Source organism: Electrophorus electricus, unplaced genomic scaffold, assembly GCF_041902795.1.
Source record: "Electrophorus electricus isolate QZ-2024a unplaced genomic scaffold, ASM4190279v1 Scaffold70, whole genome shotgun sequence".
Taxonomy (NCBI): domain Eukaryota; kingdom Metazoa; phylum Chordata; class Actinopteri; order Gymnotiformes; family Gymnotidae; genus Electrophorus; species Electrophorus electricus.
In genome coordinates, this window is record NW_027658787.1 from 245,001 (window position 1) to 264,572 (window position 19,572).

At 43.4% G+C, this 19,572-nt stretch overlaps 1 protein-coding gene and 1 long non-coding RNA gene across 13 annotated transcripts in view; one reads left to right on the forward strand and one right to left on the reverse strand.

Annotated features, from left to right (window-relative positions):
* LOC145656498 (uncharacterized) overlaps window positions 1-16,666 on the forward strand; it is a 17,603-nt gene extending 937 nt beyond the window's left edge. Inside the window, exons 1-4 of the long non-coding RNA XR_014122167.1 lie at window positions 1-771; window positions 5,588-5,691; window positions 6,227-6,256; window positions 12,456-16,666. The exon at window positions 1-771 is cut by the window's left edge and continues 937 nt beyond it. This is a non-coding gene — a long non-coding RNA (uncharacterized LOC145656498). The remainder of the gene's footprint in view (window positions 772-5,587; window positions 5,692-6,226; window positions 6,257-12,455) is intronic.
* LOC145643259 (C-terminal-binding protein 2) overlaps window positions 1-19,572 on the reverse strand; it is a 74,164-nt gene that overhangs the window by 21,867 nt on the left and 32,725 nt on the right. For 7 of the 12 annotated variants that reach the window (XR_014122166.1, XM_081709681.1, XM_081709679.1 and 4 more), the window contains exon 1: window positions 6,578-8,377. Coding sequence is in view for 7 of the 12 variants with exons in the window: in XM_081709681.1 (XP_081565807.1) it covers window positions 6,578-8,087 (1,510 nt within the window). In the remaining 5 variants the exon portion in view is untranslated. Of the gene's footprint in view, window positions 1-6,577; window positions 8,379-16,672; window positions 16,895-19,572 lie in introns of those variants that run through there. The other 5 variants (XR_014122164.1, XR_014122162.1, XR_014122165.1 and 2 more) reach the window with 2 other exon arrangements.

Genomic DNA, 19,572 nt, shown 5'->3' on the forward strand with positions numbered 1-19,572 from the left:
CTCTCTCTCTCTCTCTCTCTCTCTCACACACACACACACACACACACACACACACAACCAGGTGGGTCATTTGATCCCGGCCATGAACACTTGATCTGCCTCCCACTGGTTCACCTGCCAACTATATTCAGGTTGCATAAGTAACTTGAACTATACATAAAAATGACAACAAAATGTATAGGGTATAATAGTAACAGTAAAGGAACAGTTCCGCTAAGAATGAGAAAATACAGCAAGCAAAAAAGGGGGCTAGAGCGTCTCTGGTAGACTTTAAAAGCTTTAAAAGCTGTACAACAGTGTCAAGATGGGGCTTGATTTTTTTCCGAAAAGAACACAGGTCACACTGTTATTACATGTTATTATGTGTTATTACAGCGAGGCTTCCCCATGAGTTCAGAGGTGTAGCACTAAATAGGCTAATAACGATAGACTCAGCCAAAAATGAATAAATAAATAAAAAGAACCACCCAGCAGGACTGACGAGACCAAGGGAGAGTGCTCACAAGCAGCAGGGAGAGCACTCGAGCAGATAGATTGCTTTTAAACGCACTAAAGCTTGGACTTCATCCAGCAAAGAGGGCCAACAATATTGCTTTTCAAAACTCGGCAGTGTCTGGATTTCAAAGGCCAGTCTATCTTTTCACGGAGGGTTTTTGAATATGAGGCGATGGCAGCGTGGAGAAATGTCTAATAACCACACAAGAGTCCAGCTCAGCTGAATCAACTGCTGCAGACGGCCAGAATGGGCTCACCAGGAGGACGATGCAACAGGTTCGTTTTCCAAAGACCCTTATACCAGCTGAACACAAAGAAACAATTCTTTCTATTAAGGAAGAAAAGAGGAAAAAATCCAGTCTCTTAGAAATTCAATCTGGCAAAGTAGTGGGCCAGTCAAAAAATGAAAAGACAGAGATCACAATAACTTCTGAGAGTAGCTGAGGGCAGGGGAACAGCACGTCTGTGAAGGTTTTCAGTCGTGCGGGCCGCTGGACTGTGTAGCAACAGCAAGTCTGGACGGAGGCAGACTAGACACATAGGAGACCAGACAATGGTTCTTGTAGGTGTGAAGTTGTGAACTCAAGAAAAAAAATAATAACAGCTAGAGAAGAAGGCTATATGGGTTACTATTCAATATCCATGAGATTTCAATACAGGATATGATGATATAATATAGGAATGATGAATTATTTACTTGCATGTATACAGTACAAGTGCACGCGTGTACACACACACACACACACACACGACAAAATAAAATAACAGTAGCTGAGCACAGTTTGTGTATTCGTCTGCCTGCTTCTCATATTTAAACACACAGCTGTGCGTTTGCTCGTCATCATGCTAATTTCTTTCATGTTTAAGTAGAAGGATCAGACTTATTCAGGCTCAGTAGTGCCTCTTAATATGCATGTGTGAACACTCCCACCTTTCTTCTGTTTCCTCTTAGCAGCTTCTAATACAGTACTGAGCATGAGCCTTACTTGCCTCTGCTCTTTAGCGGAGCGGCTGGTTTGGGTCTAGCTGACTAGTCTAAACGTAAATTAGCCTAAATGTCATGACTTTTATGTTTGCTTCTTTGAAGAGGTTCACTCTGGTGCCCCCTACCAGTAAATCATTGGTGTGTGAGTGCTTGTAAAAGCTGATATCTGTCTGTAAAGCATCCTTGAGTCTGAGAAAGGTGCCATGTAAAATATAACTAATAATAATAACAATAATAATAATAATAATATAATAATAATATAATAATAATAATAATAATTATTATTATTATATTTATAATAATAATTTATAGTGATGCTTTTTTTATTCCACGCAGTGCAGTCTGGTGAGCCTACAGGAACAGACCAGTTAACTGCAAGAACTACATTCAGAAACACAATATGAAGATGTCTGAAGCTGTTCTCAACAGATAAATTCTAAAATTCTAAAAACCAATATTAGCACATTAGCACAGGTTTCATGCCTTTTATGCAACGCTAGTAGTGTAAAGTACAGCCTAGTATCATGTGCCAAGAACCTAACAAAGAGTCTAGTATCCAACACATGCAAATCTAAGACCTAACTCGGAGCAGGTTTACACCCTGCATTAACATGGGTTTCATGTCTGGATCATATCTGAATTTACTTTGTCTGGATTCCATTTACACTTCTCACTAAAATGCGTGATTATCTTTCATAGCTAATCTAATGTGACCCCTTTACTGACCCTGATACAGTAAACTGCCTTGCAAGAACACATATTTCATGGGCCAGAATTATGTTAAACCAGCCAGTGAATTAACCTTCAGAAATACTGGCTACAGATCAGTAACAAACACTTGAGTCATACTTATGTTTAAGTGGAAAAAAAGGTCTCAGGTCAGCAGCTCAACCAACTCAGCGAATAAGCTGATTAGCTCCAACCATGGATGGGATGCTTTGGCTTCCCATCATGCACTACACACCTACAGGTGCGCATTCTCTCTCTCTTTCTCCCTCCCTCCCTCCTCTAAATCCTCTACAGGGAAAAGCCCAAGAATACACACACATTCAGATTACCCAGTACCATCTCATGTGTCATCACAAATGACACACCTAAGCTAGCCATTCATGCATGTGCACACGCATGCATGCACACACACTCTGGGTTTCATGTGATACACACCTGCAGAGCTTTCGATTCGAGGGACAGACAGTTCCATAACCGGTTTCAAAAGGTGTGTGGCCGTGTGTGCTCTTTTAAGGGCTGTGAAGTTCCTAGCCAGACCATTTAACGGTTCTGTTAATACGCTGCTTACAGATTTAGCCAACCAAGCTGATCCAGCAATTGCTGATGGGCCCTCCCACTCTCTGTTCACTCACAAGTGTGTGCACACACCAACCCACACCCCCACCCACACCCAAAGATGGTTTTATTTCCTTACTGGTTAATAAATACTGCTTTATGCAAATTGCCTTGAGTCTTACTAACAAAATGATCTGATCAGATGCACAACCAAACACCATACCACAGTTGCAGAGAGTCTCTTAGGTAGGTGTGTGTGCACATGCATGTGAGTCTGTGCATGTGTAAAAACTACCTCAAAGTGTGTACTTCTCGGTAAACCTTTTAGCATAAAGCACAACAGACTCAATCATTCTGAGGAGATGCTGTGCACATAAACACATTTTTCGCCGGCTATTTCAAGCCCCTGTTTCCCTACCATTTCCTGTCCTTGGGAATTGAAAATGGCCCCCCTCCCTGGCACTCATTTATTTATCTTCTAAAAACAAACGTTTTTATACACACCGTACAAATTTTCAGCAGCTTCCACAGGTCTGAACATGAGCAAAAGACTTGCCGTCTTTAAACGGACAGATTATCTCCATGTGATTACAACTAACACCCCAATACACCCCCCGCCGTTGCCTAGCAACACACAATTAAGGAGCACGCGTGGCGAGAGAGCGGCAGTCCGCCATTATCGGATGGAAATTACTGGCGCAACAAATGTCAGTTACATGCAAATGAGTTTGTTGTGCTGAAAGAATGTTTAAATTGAAGAATTGAAAAAAAGGTGGGGGGGTGACCTTGTTTGTGTGCATAGTTTAGTGTGTCTGTGTGCGTGTGTGCGAGAGAGAGAGTGTGTGTGTGTGTGTGTGTGTGTGTGTGTGTGTGTGTGTGTGTGTGTGCTCATTCAGGTGTAGCAAACAGTAAAAGCACGAGTGGGGCCAGATCAAACCTCAGGGCACATACAGTGAACACCATAAAAAAAAAAACAAGAGGAGACAGTAAATACTTAAAGAAAGTCAAAACTACATATTCAAGGGCTGCTCATATTATTGAGCAGAAACCTGCTCAAAACCCCACAGTCAGAAACTAAATCAGCTCGCCCTCCAGGAACAGACAACAGCCTTTCTGCCACGGCAATGCCACAACACACAGCACTGATCAATTATTTAAGCATTCTCTTTAACAAAGAACCCTGACCTTCGCCATGGCTACAACACTTCTCGTAATGCACACAGAAGAAACCTTTTGATGTATGTGAGTAACACAAAACACCTCTTTATAGCCTCTGCCAAGATTCTGCTAAAGGAATTTCGATTTACAAACTGTAAATCTGGTGTAACCTGCGGGAAAGGAATATCATCGCATGCTTCTGAATCAACCTTAATGCGTCATAATACACATCAGCGATAGTTTCCGGACTACAAGTAGAAATACAAGTGAAGGATTCAATTAACTGATTCAATCATTTATATTCAAACTAGTAAATGTTTCAGTGACTTGTGTCACCACTCAGGATGGCTCCAGCCCCAGGCTCAACTGCCTTCCCTACTAATGTCAGCGGAGACAGTGCAGTGGCTGAACCCTTCATGTCTTCAACACTGGGCAGGCCACGTGCCAGCCTCCAGAACGCAGCCCTTCTGCATCGTATTAGCTCTAATGGGATTTCAGGGGTTTAAGACCCTGATTATGCCAGCACAGGAGAAGAGCAGAGACAGTTCCCCACTCAACCCTGGAAATGCACAACTCAACTAGCAGATGTGCTACACACCACAAGCCACTAACGCACAAATGTTTGGTTTTCGTCCTCATGGAGTTAACTGAACAGAAAATAAATAGTAAGTTACTGAAAACAAAACACATAAGAAATCAGTTACTGATGCTGGAAAAGAGCACCCAAATAAACACAGAACAAAGCAACAAGTCCAGTCAGTTGTTTGAAGAAAAGGAATAAGCCAAAACATTTTTTGTTCTTGTGGTTCAGAAGGATTATAAAATATATAATCTTAATCATGCTTCATCATTGCTGTATCATTGATATTTATAATGTGGTTTATTATATGTGGTTTATTAACATTTTGAAATTCTGCCACCATTAACAAAACATCAAATCATCTAAGATTTAGCAGCTTGGGTTTGCCAGCTCTTTGAAGAGGAATCTTAAGATCTTGCATCAGAACAGACCAAAACTGAACTATGAACTGGATTCTTTCTGTTCTTATATTCTTATTCAAATGCAAATTAAATACAGAGCCCCCCCCCACACACACACACGTAGATGAAACCTCTCATATTCATTCAATCTTTAAAGGGGGTATGGGGAAGTAGAAAAGATGATATATTATACATTTAGTTTGTTATTTTGTATGAGATTATCCATTGTCATATTACGTAAATATCAAAGGATGTGTTATGTATTAATTTTGTAAATTACTTTAAGTGTGAAGAGCCAAATGGGCCCCAAATTAGCCAATAGCGTGGCAGGTGTTTAGGGACAGAGCAGGTAGCTGAGACATGACTCAGTTTAAGATACGCCACAGTCCATTCTGCGGAGGGTTCTCTGTATCCCTGTCATCTTGTTTTCCGGTAAAGCCACCTCAGCATGCGGTGAACTTAAATGAGGTCATACGAACAAACTGAGTGAAGCGATAATACTTTCTAATTCATGGGAAGTGTGTGTAAGCACGATATAAAAGGAGTAATAGAACATAAGTTAGCAATTAAACTAGCACGTAATAGCGAGTGACAATGCAGCCTAATGGGTAAATCATCTGAGATAAGATGCATGGTTAAACAGCCTTTTAAGCACTCTCTTCATCCCTATTGTTTTGTTTTCAGTAAATCTGCCAGAATCCTGACATACTTGTGGAACCTGACACACTCTTCAGGATTCTTCAAGTGTGATACAGGGCCTTCCAATTTTTCCCTAATATAATAGTAAGGTGAGTGTGTTCGAGCATTTCAGGAAGACAGACTGCAAAATCAGAATTCCACAAACTAATGGCACAAAATCAACACACAGGGTGTATTAATAGCCTGTTAGCCAAAGATGCTTTGCACGTCCAACATCAAATGTTTGCCATTAGCTTTTTAAAAAGTGCAAAGCACAAACATGAAAACATTTGAAAAGCTCCGCACATTTTGAAACTAAGAGAACATTTTTTTAATGTGAAAAGTGTAGGTGGGTTATCATCTGGTTTCATTTAAATCATTGACATACAGGAAAGATTTTGATGAATTCCCCATATTATTCCCATATTATGTTTGTGTTACAATGAATTCGACTAATGTCATTCGCTTTTACTTGTACCCTTTAAGTCTTTTATTTAATTATGTAGAGCTGGTAAAGGCATAATGAATGCTTTGTTCCTGGCTATACCTCTCATTCTCAAGCTTTCCCATATTATTTTTGTATTACAAAAAGAGAAAAACTGCACATTGAAACTTTGGTTCTAAAATTGACAACTGCAATTGCAGTTGCTGTTGCAGTGGAATCACAAAGCTCATGTGAGTACTTTTTTCCACATTATACTTCTCTACATCATCTCAAACTGTTTTTATTCAGTAGGCTACTTCTACGCCAGTCATTAATTCAAACAAATAACAATACTTCTAACTGAGTATGCCTTTAGGTTACTCTACCCCCCTCCAGTAGCAAAACAAGGAATAGATATACAAGAACAGACCATATGGCTGACTGCCAATCTATTCATAATACAGCTGAAGAAGCAAACACTCAAATGTTCATAAAGAGTCAAGCCAGAAGGTATAGATGGGTTAAAGATGGGTCAGATAACCAAGAAGGGATTGGAGGAGGGATGGATTTACTTGTATCTGATGAATGCATAGTGGAAAAGATCACTGGAGGTCCGGTCCGTCGCGCCATCCTGCTGTTCAGGTTAAAGGACCGAGCAGGGATGGTGGTAGACACAGGTATGGCCCCGACCTCCACAGGAACAACTCCCTTCTGTAGGAGCTGGGGGCTTTGGTGATGAGGGCTCTGTGCTGCCCCGTAGGTAGACAGGTGTGGTAGACTAGAAGCTCTCTTCATCAGCTCCATGGGCGTGTATGTGTTGGGGAAGGTCCTGGACAGCGCCCCGTAAATGCTTGGAATGGCCGTTTGCTGTTGCTGATGTTGTTGCGGAAGAGCCGACATAGCCAGACCAGTATGAGCGTTGTACACGTGTAGAGGTCGCCCCTGGGTCAAGGCTGCGTCGCATGGCCCAGGGCTAACTGGGAGCCCACTGAGAGACCGTACTCCCGGGTAGTTTGTTGTTTCCAACAGATGCTGGGAGGGGGCGCTGTTTGGTCGTCGGCCGAGAAACTCGCCCATCCTTGGAGGCAAGGCATGGAGGGCACTAGGTGGCTGTGGCATGAGGTGAGCATCCAGAGGTAATGCCTGGGGCTGTGTGTAGAGGTCAGAGCGATGGCTGAAGCTGTTGGACCGGGCACGCATGGCTGGAGCGCTGGCGGCTCCAGTCTTGCAGTTGAGCACCACCCTGGAAAGCACCCGTGCCTGGCCCAGGTTGGGTGCCACAGAGCGGATGTCGTGGTCCTCCATCATGGAAAGCATAGTGATGGAGTCAAAGCCTTGTTGCAGCAGAAGGGTTATGGTGTTCTCAGACAGGCCCTCAGAACGCAGAAATGTCAAGAAAGCCGGATCTATAGTCCTCTTTGGCTCCATGGAAACAGCCCCCGAATGGTGGTGGGTCGGGATTCCGGCTGTGAATGGCGCTGGAGTGGTGCTCACCATAGCTACACTTGCATCATAGGCAGGGTCATAGGTCAACCTCTGAGTGGGTATGGTGCTATATGCAGACATCCCTCGTGGTATACTTCCGTCCACAATAGGGTCCATCACTATGCTGGTGGCGGAGGCCTGCACGGGGTCCAGAGGTAGGCCGTTGAGGTCACTGTAAACAGAATGGGCTGCCAGAGGATTCTGATTGGCCGCGAACCTTGTCCCAGCGGGCTCGATCGCGTAACAGCAAGGAGAGGGAGCCCTGCTGCGAATACGCTGATCATCTGGGAGGGCTAACGAATCCCGATACAAAGTGCTCATCTCATGAGCCATGGGTGGGGGGGGTGGAGGGGGGGGAGGCGGAGGAATAGGTGGGGGAGGTGGAGCTGGTGCAGGAGCGGGGGCAGCTGTCCTACCTTGTGTATGATCCCAAGGAGATCTCACCCCTCCTGGGGCGAGCCCATAATGCGAAGCTGATCTGTTAAGTAGCTGTGCGCTCCCCCTATAAAAGCCGTGCAGGTCTTCCGCTGGCTGTGCAGACAAGGCCGTGTCATATGGTAAGTAATCAGGGGTACGAACAGTACCCCTCACAGTCATGGCCTCTTCAAGTTGGTGGTTGTTCGATTGTGAATTTGGTAGTAGACTTACCCTCAGGAAAAGATCATTGCAAGCTTCAGTGTCGCAGCTGTCATTGGGATTATCCAGGCAGGCGAGAGTGTCTTGTTCCTGTTGTCCAGGACTAAGAAGGAAGCAAGGTGGCAGGTTGGGATTGAACCAGAGCTCACCGTCACTCCCAAAAGAAACAGAATTCCTTCGGCTCGTAATGGTGATGGAAAGGTGTGGACAAGTAGCTCTGCAGCTCTGTCCTACCAACCCTTCAGTCTATCCTAAACTGCTCCTTCCAAGAGGAAGGCTACAACTGCACTCCACAACTTCAGGAGCAAGAAAGAAAACGTAAAAAAAAAAAAAAAAGAAAGAAAAAGAAAAAAAAGAGGGCGTGGACTAAAGAAAATAAAGAGCAATGGGTTCTGTTTCACCTCTCACGTTTCGCTTAAAAGATGCAGGTGAAGAAAAAAAACAAACAACAAAAGGCTGAAGCGTAAAGGATCGTTTCACCTGATCTGCTGGAGCATCCCCTTGGCCAGTGCTATCATGTGGCCTGTATGTTAGCAGGCAGTCCCTAAATTATTCAGCCACTGAAACATAAGCATGTAATGGGAGGGACAGCAAGATGGCACAAGAAACAAAACCCATGCATACACCTAACATACATGCACCTAAATGTAAAAACGTTCCTCTTACAAGCTTAAAAAGGATGAATGTGGTTGTTGTGTATATATTGCAAGGAAACAAACCAACAATAAAAGACAATGAAGGCAGCACTAATCCATCAGGGTTTATGCCCCCATCACAGTAATGAAGGACCAGTCAAAAGAGACCTAATTCTGCCTCTCACTCCGTGAGGCTCGCTATGCTTCCATCAAACTACTATCTACCCTATGAGGAGGCTTATAGAACTCCTGGCAAAAAATAAGTTAACCTGTGCCCCACAGAGAGATGGACAAACTGTAGATTCTCATGTGACATGAAGTCAGAGAGTAGGAGTGAAACCACAAACAGTGCAGAACATATTGGCCTGTATATGCCATATCCTGCTCATTATTTTAAATTCGCAATTCAAGACGCATTGTGAGTTAAACATCCGAGTACCTTTATTAAAAAGAAAATAATTGCCATGTTGAATGGCACATTCACTTTTTGTTTCAAGCCTAGAAAAACATGTTGCAATGTTAAAAACAAAAACATAAGTATATGTGTATAAAACCAAATGTTGTAAAAAGTATGTAAGAATTTCCAAGTGACATGGACTGCAGCAAATGCCTTACAGCTTTAAGCCTTAAAACATTACGTTAGTAATCAATCACCAGACTTGGTGAGCATGCAGACCACAAAAGTAAAAAAACAAGCAAAAACTGAAGCAGAGCAGCAGCAGGAGAGATGCCCAGAATCTGTGGATGTCTATGGAAGCCATCAGCCATGTGCTAAATGTAATCTGTAATATAATTAGGGTTTGGTAAAATCTATATATCCATATATACATACATTAAACATTCAAATGCAATTAAGAATGTTAAATTAGAATCATATTCCCATCTTTGCATCCTAATGAATCCTCTATAAATAGCAGCATAAATTATGATATAAACAATAGCAACCTTCCACTACGATGCTTCGTAAACATCAGGCATTCTCAGCTGCAAACGCTTTCAAGCATTTCTCTGTATGGAGTTTACAAAGATGATAATGGAAGAGAAAGGAAGCTTGTTCTCTTTGCTGCGTATGCTTTAAGTGATGGTTAAGCTGCATCAGTGACTAATGCAAGAGGCAACTGCACCAAGTGGGCTGAGTGGGTCTCTAAAAAGCACACCACATAAAAGACACAGCAAGCCACTACATCAACATCTGCCCTGCTCTTCACTGTGCAGTACTTGGAATTTTCTTCAACCCTCTTGCAGTGTTTCTCATCTTGGGTTCCATTAACAGATCACAGTGGTCAGTACTGGGGGGCGGGGGTGAGCCACGACACATTAAACAGTTCACATTCAGACTGGGCTGGGCTGGGCCCAGATCCCCTCTAAGCTCTAGGCATGAGTCAACAGACTTGAAAAGAACAAAACGAGCAGAAAGAGAACAAGAAGACAAACAAATTTTACACCATTTTGAAAAGACCAAATGCACGTGATGAAAAATTCCAAGGGCAAGCCTCAAAGAAATGCCGTGTTCGTTTACAGAATTCTGCAGCTTTTCTCACCAATGCGCTCGACGTTCACAGTGCTTTGTTTTGCTGCTGTCTGGCTTTTCCGCTTTTGTTGCACCACTGTGTTTGGAAGCTGTAAAATGCACCATTAATTATGGACCTGCACCTCTCAGGCATCCAGACAATAACCATTTTTAATAAGCCCTTACGGAGCGTCACTCAGACTCACACCCCACCGAAATATTAATAACATATTTCAGGTTTGTGTTTGCTAGATACACCGACACGGGAAAACAAGCTCACACACGCGGGAATGAGAGTCCTACTCTTCTGGACTGAAGCTTGCCAACCCGTGCACTCAGTTCCCCGTCAGCAGCTGCACACATGCACACACACACACACACACACACACACACACACACACACACACACACGTCTCCCTTTCACCATCCGGTGCCAGCGGCCTCGCCTTAGCATTCGGTGGTGAGAGAAGCACAGCAACACTCCGAATATGTGAAATGCGGAAATAAAAAGAAGTAGGAAAAAAAAAAAAATCTAAAAGGAGCTCCGTTACATTTGGGGAGCAACCCCAGTGAAAAACCTAACTGCTGGAAGAGTGGGTGCCCACAGCCGTCCAGCATGAACTACCCTTGGACAGACTAGGCCTCACACCAAGTGGAAAACAACAGTGACAATCCTGTTGCCTAGCGATGAACTGGGCCACCTTTCCCGGGCACAGGACACTTCTGGCAGATGGAGCAGATTGGGGGGGGGGGGGGGGGGGGGGTTGGCGATGGGGGCGTGGTTTAAACACACTTCAATGAACAACTGCTGGGCAATTAAACTTTCATGGGACTAGTAAATTAACTCCATGACTAGAAACCACCGTCAATTACAGTGATTGTACAGTATATTAAAAAGTTAACAAGCCTCAGGGCTTTTTTTTTTTTTTTTTTAAGGTAACAAGAATCTTGGGACAGAGAGACACATTCTCAATTCTGAGCTGGTGAGGTCCTGTATGTCTCCAAGGCTCTCTGCTGTCAACAGTGAGTCTATTTCACTTGAAGGCTAAATCTGGTAACGGTTTTAAATCACTGACACAATAAAAAATTTAAACAATAAAAATGGAACTGTGATTAAGAGCCAATTCACACTAGGGCCGCTTGGTCCGCAAGTTCTATATGTTTGGTCAAGTGTGAAAGCAGTTTTTGAGCCTGGGAATGGTAAAGTACTGATCTTAGGTCCAGAAAGCTGTGGCCTGGGGTTTGCATCTAGCGAGCTCTGGTGCGGCCATCAACAGGTGCGGAAGCTGTTTGCCCGTGGCACCATGTGTGGGGCTGCTTCGACTCATCACTTCGCTTTTCAAGTTTCGTGCATTTTCTGAATAAATAAACGCTTACTGTCCAGATTTTTTTTTAATCTATTTTTCTCAGGTATCTAAAATTTGTGCAAAGCACTGTAGAGTACGTTTCATATGAAAAAGCAATCTGTCAATATGCAGTGCAACAAAGATCTCATACGAGAACGGCTCCTTGTTTGCAGGTGCTCTTGCACGGTGAAATGCGATGCATCCCGAAAGTGCTGTTCCTCGCTGCCTGAGTGTTTGTTTCCAAGCAAAATAATAAAACGCAGCACACTGCTTCCTGTACCATTTTGCGAGCCTACATGCAGAAAAGTAAATACGGAACTGTGCGATTGATCCACGGTTCGGACAGAGTTCTTGTGTGTGATGGGAAACCAGCAATAATGAGCCTCTCCCTCAAACGAGCCTAGAAGCGGTCCTGAGTGCGGGCTCAAGTTTTCGGCTCGAGTGTGAAAACGCACTAAAATTTAGTAATCCACAAAGTGCGGTTTTTGAGTTGAAATCAATAGCTCAGAAGCTCCAAATCATATGTGCAATGAAAATGAACTTTACAACCAGCATGAGTTTTATTCTTTTTAAAAATAGTGAAAAAGATGATGAATACAGACATTGCACAACTAAAAAATAAATTTTCAAAAAGGCATTCTTCTCTGAATTCATGTGATAGGAATTTCCATCCCCAAGCGTCTGCTCAAAGTGTGACACAGTTCTGGATGAGCAGCATGAGTCTGATCTCATGGTTGGATCAGACGTGTGGAGCTCACTTAGCTGTGTGGTATTTTCTCTCCCTCTCCCTCTCACTCGCTCTCTCTCTCTCTCTCTTTCTCTCTCCTGCCGTTCCCAGGCCAGTGGTCCACACTGAACCACAGATGGGACGACAGAAGGGTGAGGCAGAGGCGGCACGATTTCTGGAGAGAGCGAGGATGAGGAGGAAGAGGATGAGACAGAGGAAGAAGAGGGGGTGGAGCTGGAAAGCAGATAGCTTCCTCTGAGAAGTGGAGGAGAGTGGCATCCACATAAGGAAAACACAACCCTCTTTTACAGGCAGCTTCCTCAGTCTTTTTCTTCTCTTTTAAATGAACTCACAACCCTGCCAAAACCACACACAACCAGCCACACACAACCCTGTCCAAACCTCAAACAACTCTGCCCACAACTACACACAACCACACACTACCATGCCCACAACCACACACAACCACACAAAACTACACCCAGGCACTTGTACTACTTTACCACTTGAAATCCAAATGATTTTCTAAGGACATTCACATAAGCTACTAACCACATAAGTTTTAATTCATGGTTCCTATACTCCTGTTCTCAGTTTAGCCTCTTAGCTATAGGTTTTTTGTCTTTAGTACATTCATACAGTTTCTATGCTAATGAGCACACAAGCAGCCAACCAGAGCTATCCGAAATGCTTGCAGCCCTTTTACAGACTTGAAACCAGTCAGACCTTGTAGTTGCAATGATAATTAACAAACAGCTGGATGGATGGATGGATGGATGGATGGATGGATGGATGGATGGATGGATGAAAGGCAGACAGACAGACAGACGGACTGCCCTCGAACTCCTTAATACAGTGAGGCTAGATTATGCAAAATTCATATGAGCCAGGGTAATGATTTAATCATCGCTGTCATATAGCCAAAGGGTTTCCATAGTCACAGTAAAAGAGAACGACTGAATTCCACTGATGTCTTAATTCCGACTTGGCTGCAGGATAGGGCGTGTTTCAAATAAACATCTCGAGAGAGGAAAAACCATCCTTCACATTCAGAAATCTAAAACTGAGTTGTTTAAAACACGGATGTAGGAAGCTTCGTAGAAAGATTCATTTCCCCGCACGACTGTAGTTAAAGAAACCAAGCACTCGTGTTGCATGTCATGATTTTATAAAAAACAGCTATTCCAACAGCCCAGAGTTTTGCAGAGTCTGAAGACAATACAAAATAAATTCAAAATTCAGGAGCGAGTGGGGAAAAAAAAAAGATTCCTTGCTAGAGCAAAAACATTCTTCGGCTCGAGAATTACTTGTGCAAGGAAAACTGACCTTGCACTCGACTGTTATTTCTGCTGTATATTAGGCATCTGCTCGCGCAACAGTTTATTTTTAAAATTTGTGGCCGGGGTCGAGGTAAGGCAAATGTAACCTGAGACAGGATTATTTTCTGGAAAGCTGTTTGTGTTGGGTGTCTTTCGGTTCTCACCAAAAATCTAATTCAGCCACTCAGCCTCTGTGCCACCATCAGTAGGAAAGTTAAATGTATTCATATGCATGCGCATATCTACAGTAAATATAGCAGTGCTCAGTTGATCCATTACACCATGCTCCACTGAGCCAAACAGAAAATTGGATAGGCAACATATCCTGATTTCTAACTATAACATCTTACCTATTCAATTTGTTTTTCGTTATTGACATGCATAATTTAACGTCCACGTGTAACCGAGTCATTAGCAAGGTACATTTTATACACTAAAATGTAGCCACACTGCAAATGGACATGAGTGTATCGGTACGCTTTTCGATTTAACAGCGATTGTAGTGAAAATAATTACCTGACTATTATTTCTAAACCCAACAATTGTGAAAAGTTTAAGGCGTGAGATGTCTAACAGAAAGCAGAACTGATAAGCTTGTGGCTATTTTATTCTGGACGGTGAGTAGCTTTCCTCGCGCTCATCCACACAAACACAAATGTGGGTGGGGAGCTACTTTGTTTTAAAGGGCAAAGCAGCTCAATTGTGAGAGAATGTTCTCCATCAGCCTTAATGACAAATGAATAAATAAAGCCCATTTACAAGTTTACAATGACTTTGCAGTATTGACCTTATCTGCCTTTGGTCCATATACTAACCAGAAAACTGCACGTTTATTCAAGGTCAGCTAGGAGGTGCTCTAAAGAACCACTGGTAGGATCAACCCATGGTCTCCTCTACAGCCAAATGCTTCTAAATCCTTTCAGAGCCCTGAACTCAACAGAAGTGTGAAACATCTGTAGGAGTGTGGTATCCCACACTTTGGAAAACTGGACGCAGAACCTGGCCCGACAGAACCCAGAACCTGCCAGAACCCTAAAGCTGCAACCCTAGCACTGTAAAGCTCAGCACTGAGGATAATCATAGGCACATCTGCTCCTCAGTCATTCACTGCTCCACAGCTCTGTCTCCACCATCTCTCACACTGCTTCCCCCAAACAGGCAAACACAAGGGAGCCTCACGTTTTACTTGCAAGCAACAGCTTGAACAGATGATCCCATGCAAAGCGTGCCAGAGATTCTTGGATCCAGAAAGAGGCCTGACTAGAAATAAACAGCACTGCACAAAAGCAAAGTTGCACTTCTTCACAACGACCAGGGGCAACAATTTAGCTTGGATAAAACAAAAAGGAAGTGACAAGAAATGCATGGTTACTGTCAGTGCCTCTTATCATGTGCCTGAAGTGTGCGTGTGTGTTTGTATGTGTGTGAGAGAGAGAGATACCCCAGCTTGTGATGTAGCGGATGGCTGGGGTGAAAGTGTGCCGCATGTGATGCTCACTTCACACAGAGCTCTGTGATGCTTTGACATCACTAGGGACACAGCAAACTCCCAGGCAGGGAGAGGTCAACACATTCTACACCCCCATCTATTTTGTCTGCCTCGCTATCTTACAGTCCAGTACTCCTTCATGGTCTCTCTCTGTCTCTTCCTTTCAGCCTCTACAATTCTCTCACTCACTCATACATAATGTGCAACTGGCCTACACGCTCTCTGCATCTCTTCCTAGTTCCTGTTGCTAGGTTGGATAAGCTTTACACGGCACTGGTAAAATCCCGTTCCCGTTCATCTGCAGTGCGTTGGCTTTTCTCAGCCGCCGCACTAAGGGACCGAACCTGAACTTTTTCTGCACTTACTGAAAAATGCTGAGCATGGCCCACCTCAGACAGCAGCGCACGGGTGGAGGTGTGCACCGGCCCAGGCGGAGGGGCAGACAGCAGGGTGTTCTCCTTTTACTGTCATGCCTCCACACTGCACATGTAGAAAGGGTTCCTCCATTTCTTACAAGTCTGCCTCCTTTTATAATCTGAGGCAGCAGTCTTCCTCAGTGCACACAACTGGCCCTGGGATGTTGCTCTCTCCATGTTAGTACACAGAAGAGTTTCAGTCAGAGAGACCAGAGGTCAAAAATAGCCTTTTCATTTAAACTAATCAATTTACAATTAAAAATATAAACCTTGAACTCAAAAGATACAACATGCAAACTGGACAGAAACACACGTTTAGATAAACACACCAACATGTATGTGTGTGAGTATGCTTTGGTTATACAGATGGGGTGGGGGGTGTTATTTAGCTTTTTATTTTGGAAAAACATGTCCCCTTGACAGTAGAAAATTTTCTGATAATTACTATAGCCTGTTGCAAAAGCATAACAATACAATTAAGAAATAAAAATATATAAGTTGGGCTTGGGAGTAAGTGAAATTGTGTAAACAATGGTGAAATCATATGATTACATTTGGCTGCCTCATAATCTTTTAATACAACCTGGAAGACTATAAGAACCAAGGATTCCTTTTAGCGGCCAAACGTAAGGTCAGGGCCGGAATGGGTGTAAGCATTATTTGTCTATAGCAGGTAAATAAGTCACAAGTCACTGAAAGCACTCTGGCAAAGATACAATACGAGACTTGTGTGTGTGCACATGCAACCCAATGAACCACCCTCCGTTGAGGACATGCTCTCTATTCAGAACCGACACACACACAGAGGCAAAAGTGGGCCAGCTGGACCATTTTACAGTCTCAAACGATCAGGGGTCATGATCGGGGCACTGGGGTTTACAATGATAGGAATTTGGGGTCAATTATACTGCACAAAAGGTTCAATGTAGGTTACTGAGGACGAGGGTCAAAGTAAGCTTATATTTTGTCTGCTAAAATTGCATGAAGGGCTTTAGGACCAAGTAGATCGTCAGGACCAGGCCTGAAGCAGTGTGGTGGGGAGGGGAGCAGTGCAAAGATGGGACAGAGGCAAGAAACAGATGAGATGAGGAAATCTGGTCTTACCCTCGCAGATTCTGTCCAGACGCTGTCTCTTGACTTTGTGTTTGTCGGTCAGAGCCATCGTGGCGTAGAGACCCCCCTCTCTCTCTTTCTCTCTCTCTCCCCCTCTCTCTCACGTTTTATTTTTCCCTCTCTCCTGAACGCTCTCTCGTTTACTCTCCGGCGCGGGTCAGGCTCCTTTTACAGTGCCGCGTGCCCTAATTGAGGCATAACTGCAAAGAATACCTGCAAGAGAAAACACAGACACACACGGCTGCTTACAGGCCGGACATGGGCAACCTCACACTGACTGCAGTGCATACACACACACACACACACACACACACACACACACACGCACCAACTAATCTGCAGCAGGGCACCTTTCCTGGGGCTGCAGAAACAACCAAAATTGCCTTACAGCACCCACTATGACATCATTCATACACACACGGACGCACACCAAGAGCATCAAATAACGCACAGCTGAACAGTGCGTGAGAGGTTACATAGCACAAAGGTTTGATGACTAAGGCTAAGCTACAAGCCACCCAGCCGTAGCTGGGGGCGACGCAGACGCTGGCATGTGCCCAGGTACACCTGCACCAACCAAATCTGTTGCTGCAGCCACACACCTTCCCAAGCAGCTAGCTCACTGGCCAGCAGTACACCTGCCAGCAGAACACCCGCTCCTTCCATTTGAGTGGACAGAGAGTTTTGATTACAGAGGACACAGTTTCATGGTTCGAGATCGAGCCTTGCCATCATACGCAGTAATGAAGCTGTGGCTACATGGAGGTTTGTAGCTTATTTTATATGGAGCTTATTTGGTTTTATAGGCTTGACTGATTTCCGCGCTGCAGCCGTTTGCTGTCACGCTGCTCTATTTGCGTGTGCGCATAAACTGAGCTATTTGATGGTAGCAGTAACTTTTATTACTGTTATATGGTGTTCTATCTAAGCTGAGAGATCGTGAACACACCCTAGAAATGAAACTGAATTTTCTTGTTGTCACACTTTTCCAAAAACACTTCAAAATACTGATCACTTATTGTTGTTATTGCCATTATTGTTTATTGCACTGATCACACTGGCACCCTTTCAACTGTTAATCAACAGACTTGAGTTTAACTGTCAAGAGATACAAGACTAAGAGACAGAAAGACAAGGAGAGAGAGAGAGAGAGAGACTGTAGAAATGACAAATAGTCCCTTACACCATCACAGGTCTCTGAGTGATGTCCCAACACTCTTATGCATTCTGCATCTAAGCTAAACGGACAAAATGTCACTGTCAGCGCACTGAAAAAGTGAATTCTAATTTTAATGAAATTCTGTCTGAGAATCTTAAAAACAGTATTTATTTTACTTAGTAATTGACATTTAACTATTCACATTTTTGAAGTTAATTCAATATTTATTCTGTACTGGCTGTGGTTATAGCTACTCTATTTTATGTAATCTTGGTGTCTACTCCAAGCTCCCTGTTTAGGAACCATTCAAATACAACCAAACTAACCACATTTCCTAAATCTCATCATGGGTTTCCATTCAGGTGTTTCAAAAATGTTCTGCACATTTGGCAGATAAAAGTAAGAACTGACAGATAAAAATGGGAACGTTGACACAACATGATTAGGGATATACAAACATACAACTTGCATGGCAGTCATTGGCACTTGCATGTAATGAAAGGAATCCTCATGTGTTTCCTTCACACTTTTTTGCATTTCACTTCATCAGCATATCAAATTTTCCATTTCCACCTCATACTAGCACGTCAGAGGGGTGGGGGAGTGTTTGCTGTGGTTATGGTGGTGGTTCAATTTAAATTTATTTTTTTTTTTTACGCACATTTTTATGCACATTGCATTAAAGAGGAAGGAAAACGCACTTCAAAGCCATGTGACACACGGACACCACTACGCTCTTTAAGTCTGGTCAGTGTGCCCACCATCCCAACCACCGAACACTTCAGCTTACAATTACAATTACCTGAAGGCAAATCCAGGTCCTACCCCAGAAAGCATGACTGTAATCTAATCTTTCCCTTACCAAATCTTACCACATGAAATCAGGAGCTGATTTATATTGCTGCTTGATTACAAACACAAACGTGATCTAGTTTGAAACAAATAATTAAATAACCCCCCATCGTCACCTGCTTGGAGGGTGAGGCACAAACAGCCCAATGGGAAAATAGAGACAGTTGAGTTAATGGGGAAAACAGTTGTATGAACTCAGATCACAGCACCAGGGAGTAGCATAAAGTGCGCACTTGGGGTTAAGCAGATGTGAACAGACGGACCACAGATACTCAGTACATGAATTCATTCTGGTGTAAAGCATTTTGGTGCAACATCAGTTTTTATTCTAAAAATAAACATTGCTTACATACATTATTCACACGCAACAGAACCTGAAGCTTGGAAATTGTCAATGAAATATGGACCATGACCAGCTGATAATTGGGAAGTGTGTGCGATTCAAACAGGCCTGTACTGACATGTTTTGGCCACCAGAGGGACGTGAAGTCTTGCAGAGAGAATGAACATAAGACTCATTATCAGACCTTTTGTGTTTTGGAACCCATGTATGAAACCTTTGTGTAGTCTGAGTTTTTGTAGTGAGCAGTGTTTAAGAAACGCCTCCAAGAGAAGTTTCTAATTATTAATCACAAGCCTTTTTATTCATGAGAGGAGAAATTCAGATTAAACATCAAAGGCCTTGGCCTATTTAAGGAGGAATAAGGGAGGTCTTACAACTGAAGCACGTACGCACGCACGCACACACACACACACGTGCACGCACACACGCGCACACGCACATGCGCACACAAACACACACAAACACAGCCCATAAAAAAACCCACAACACTGAACACACTCCTTTTTTTGGCCTGCTACCTTCCTAGAAGGCAGGATG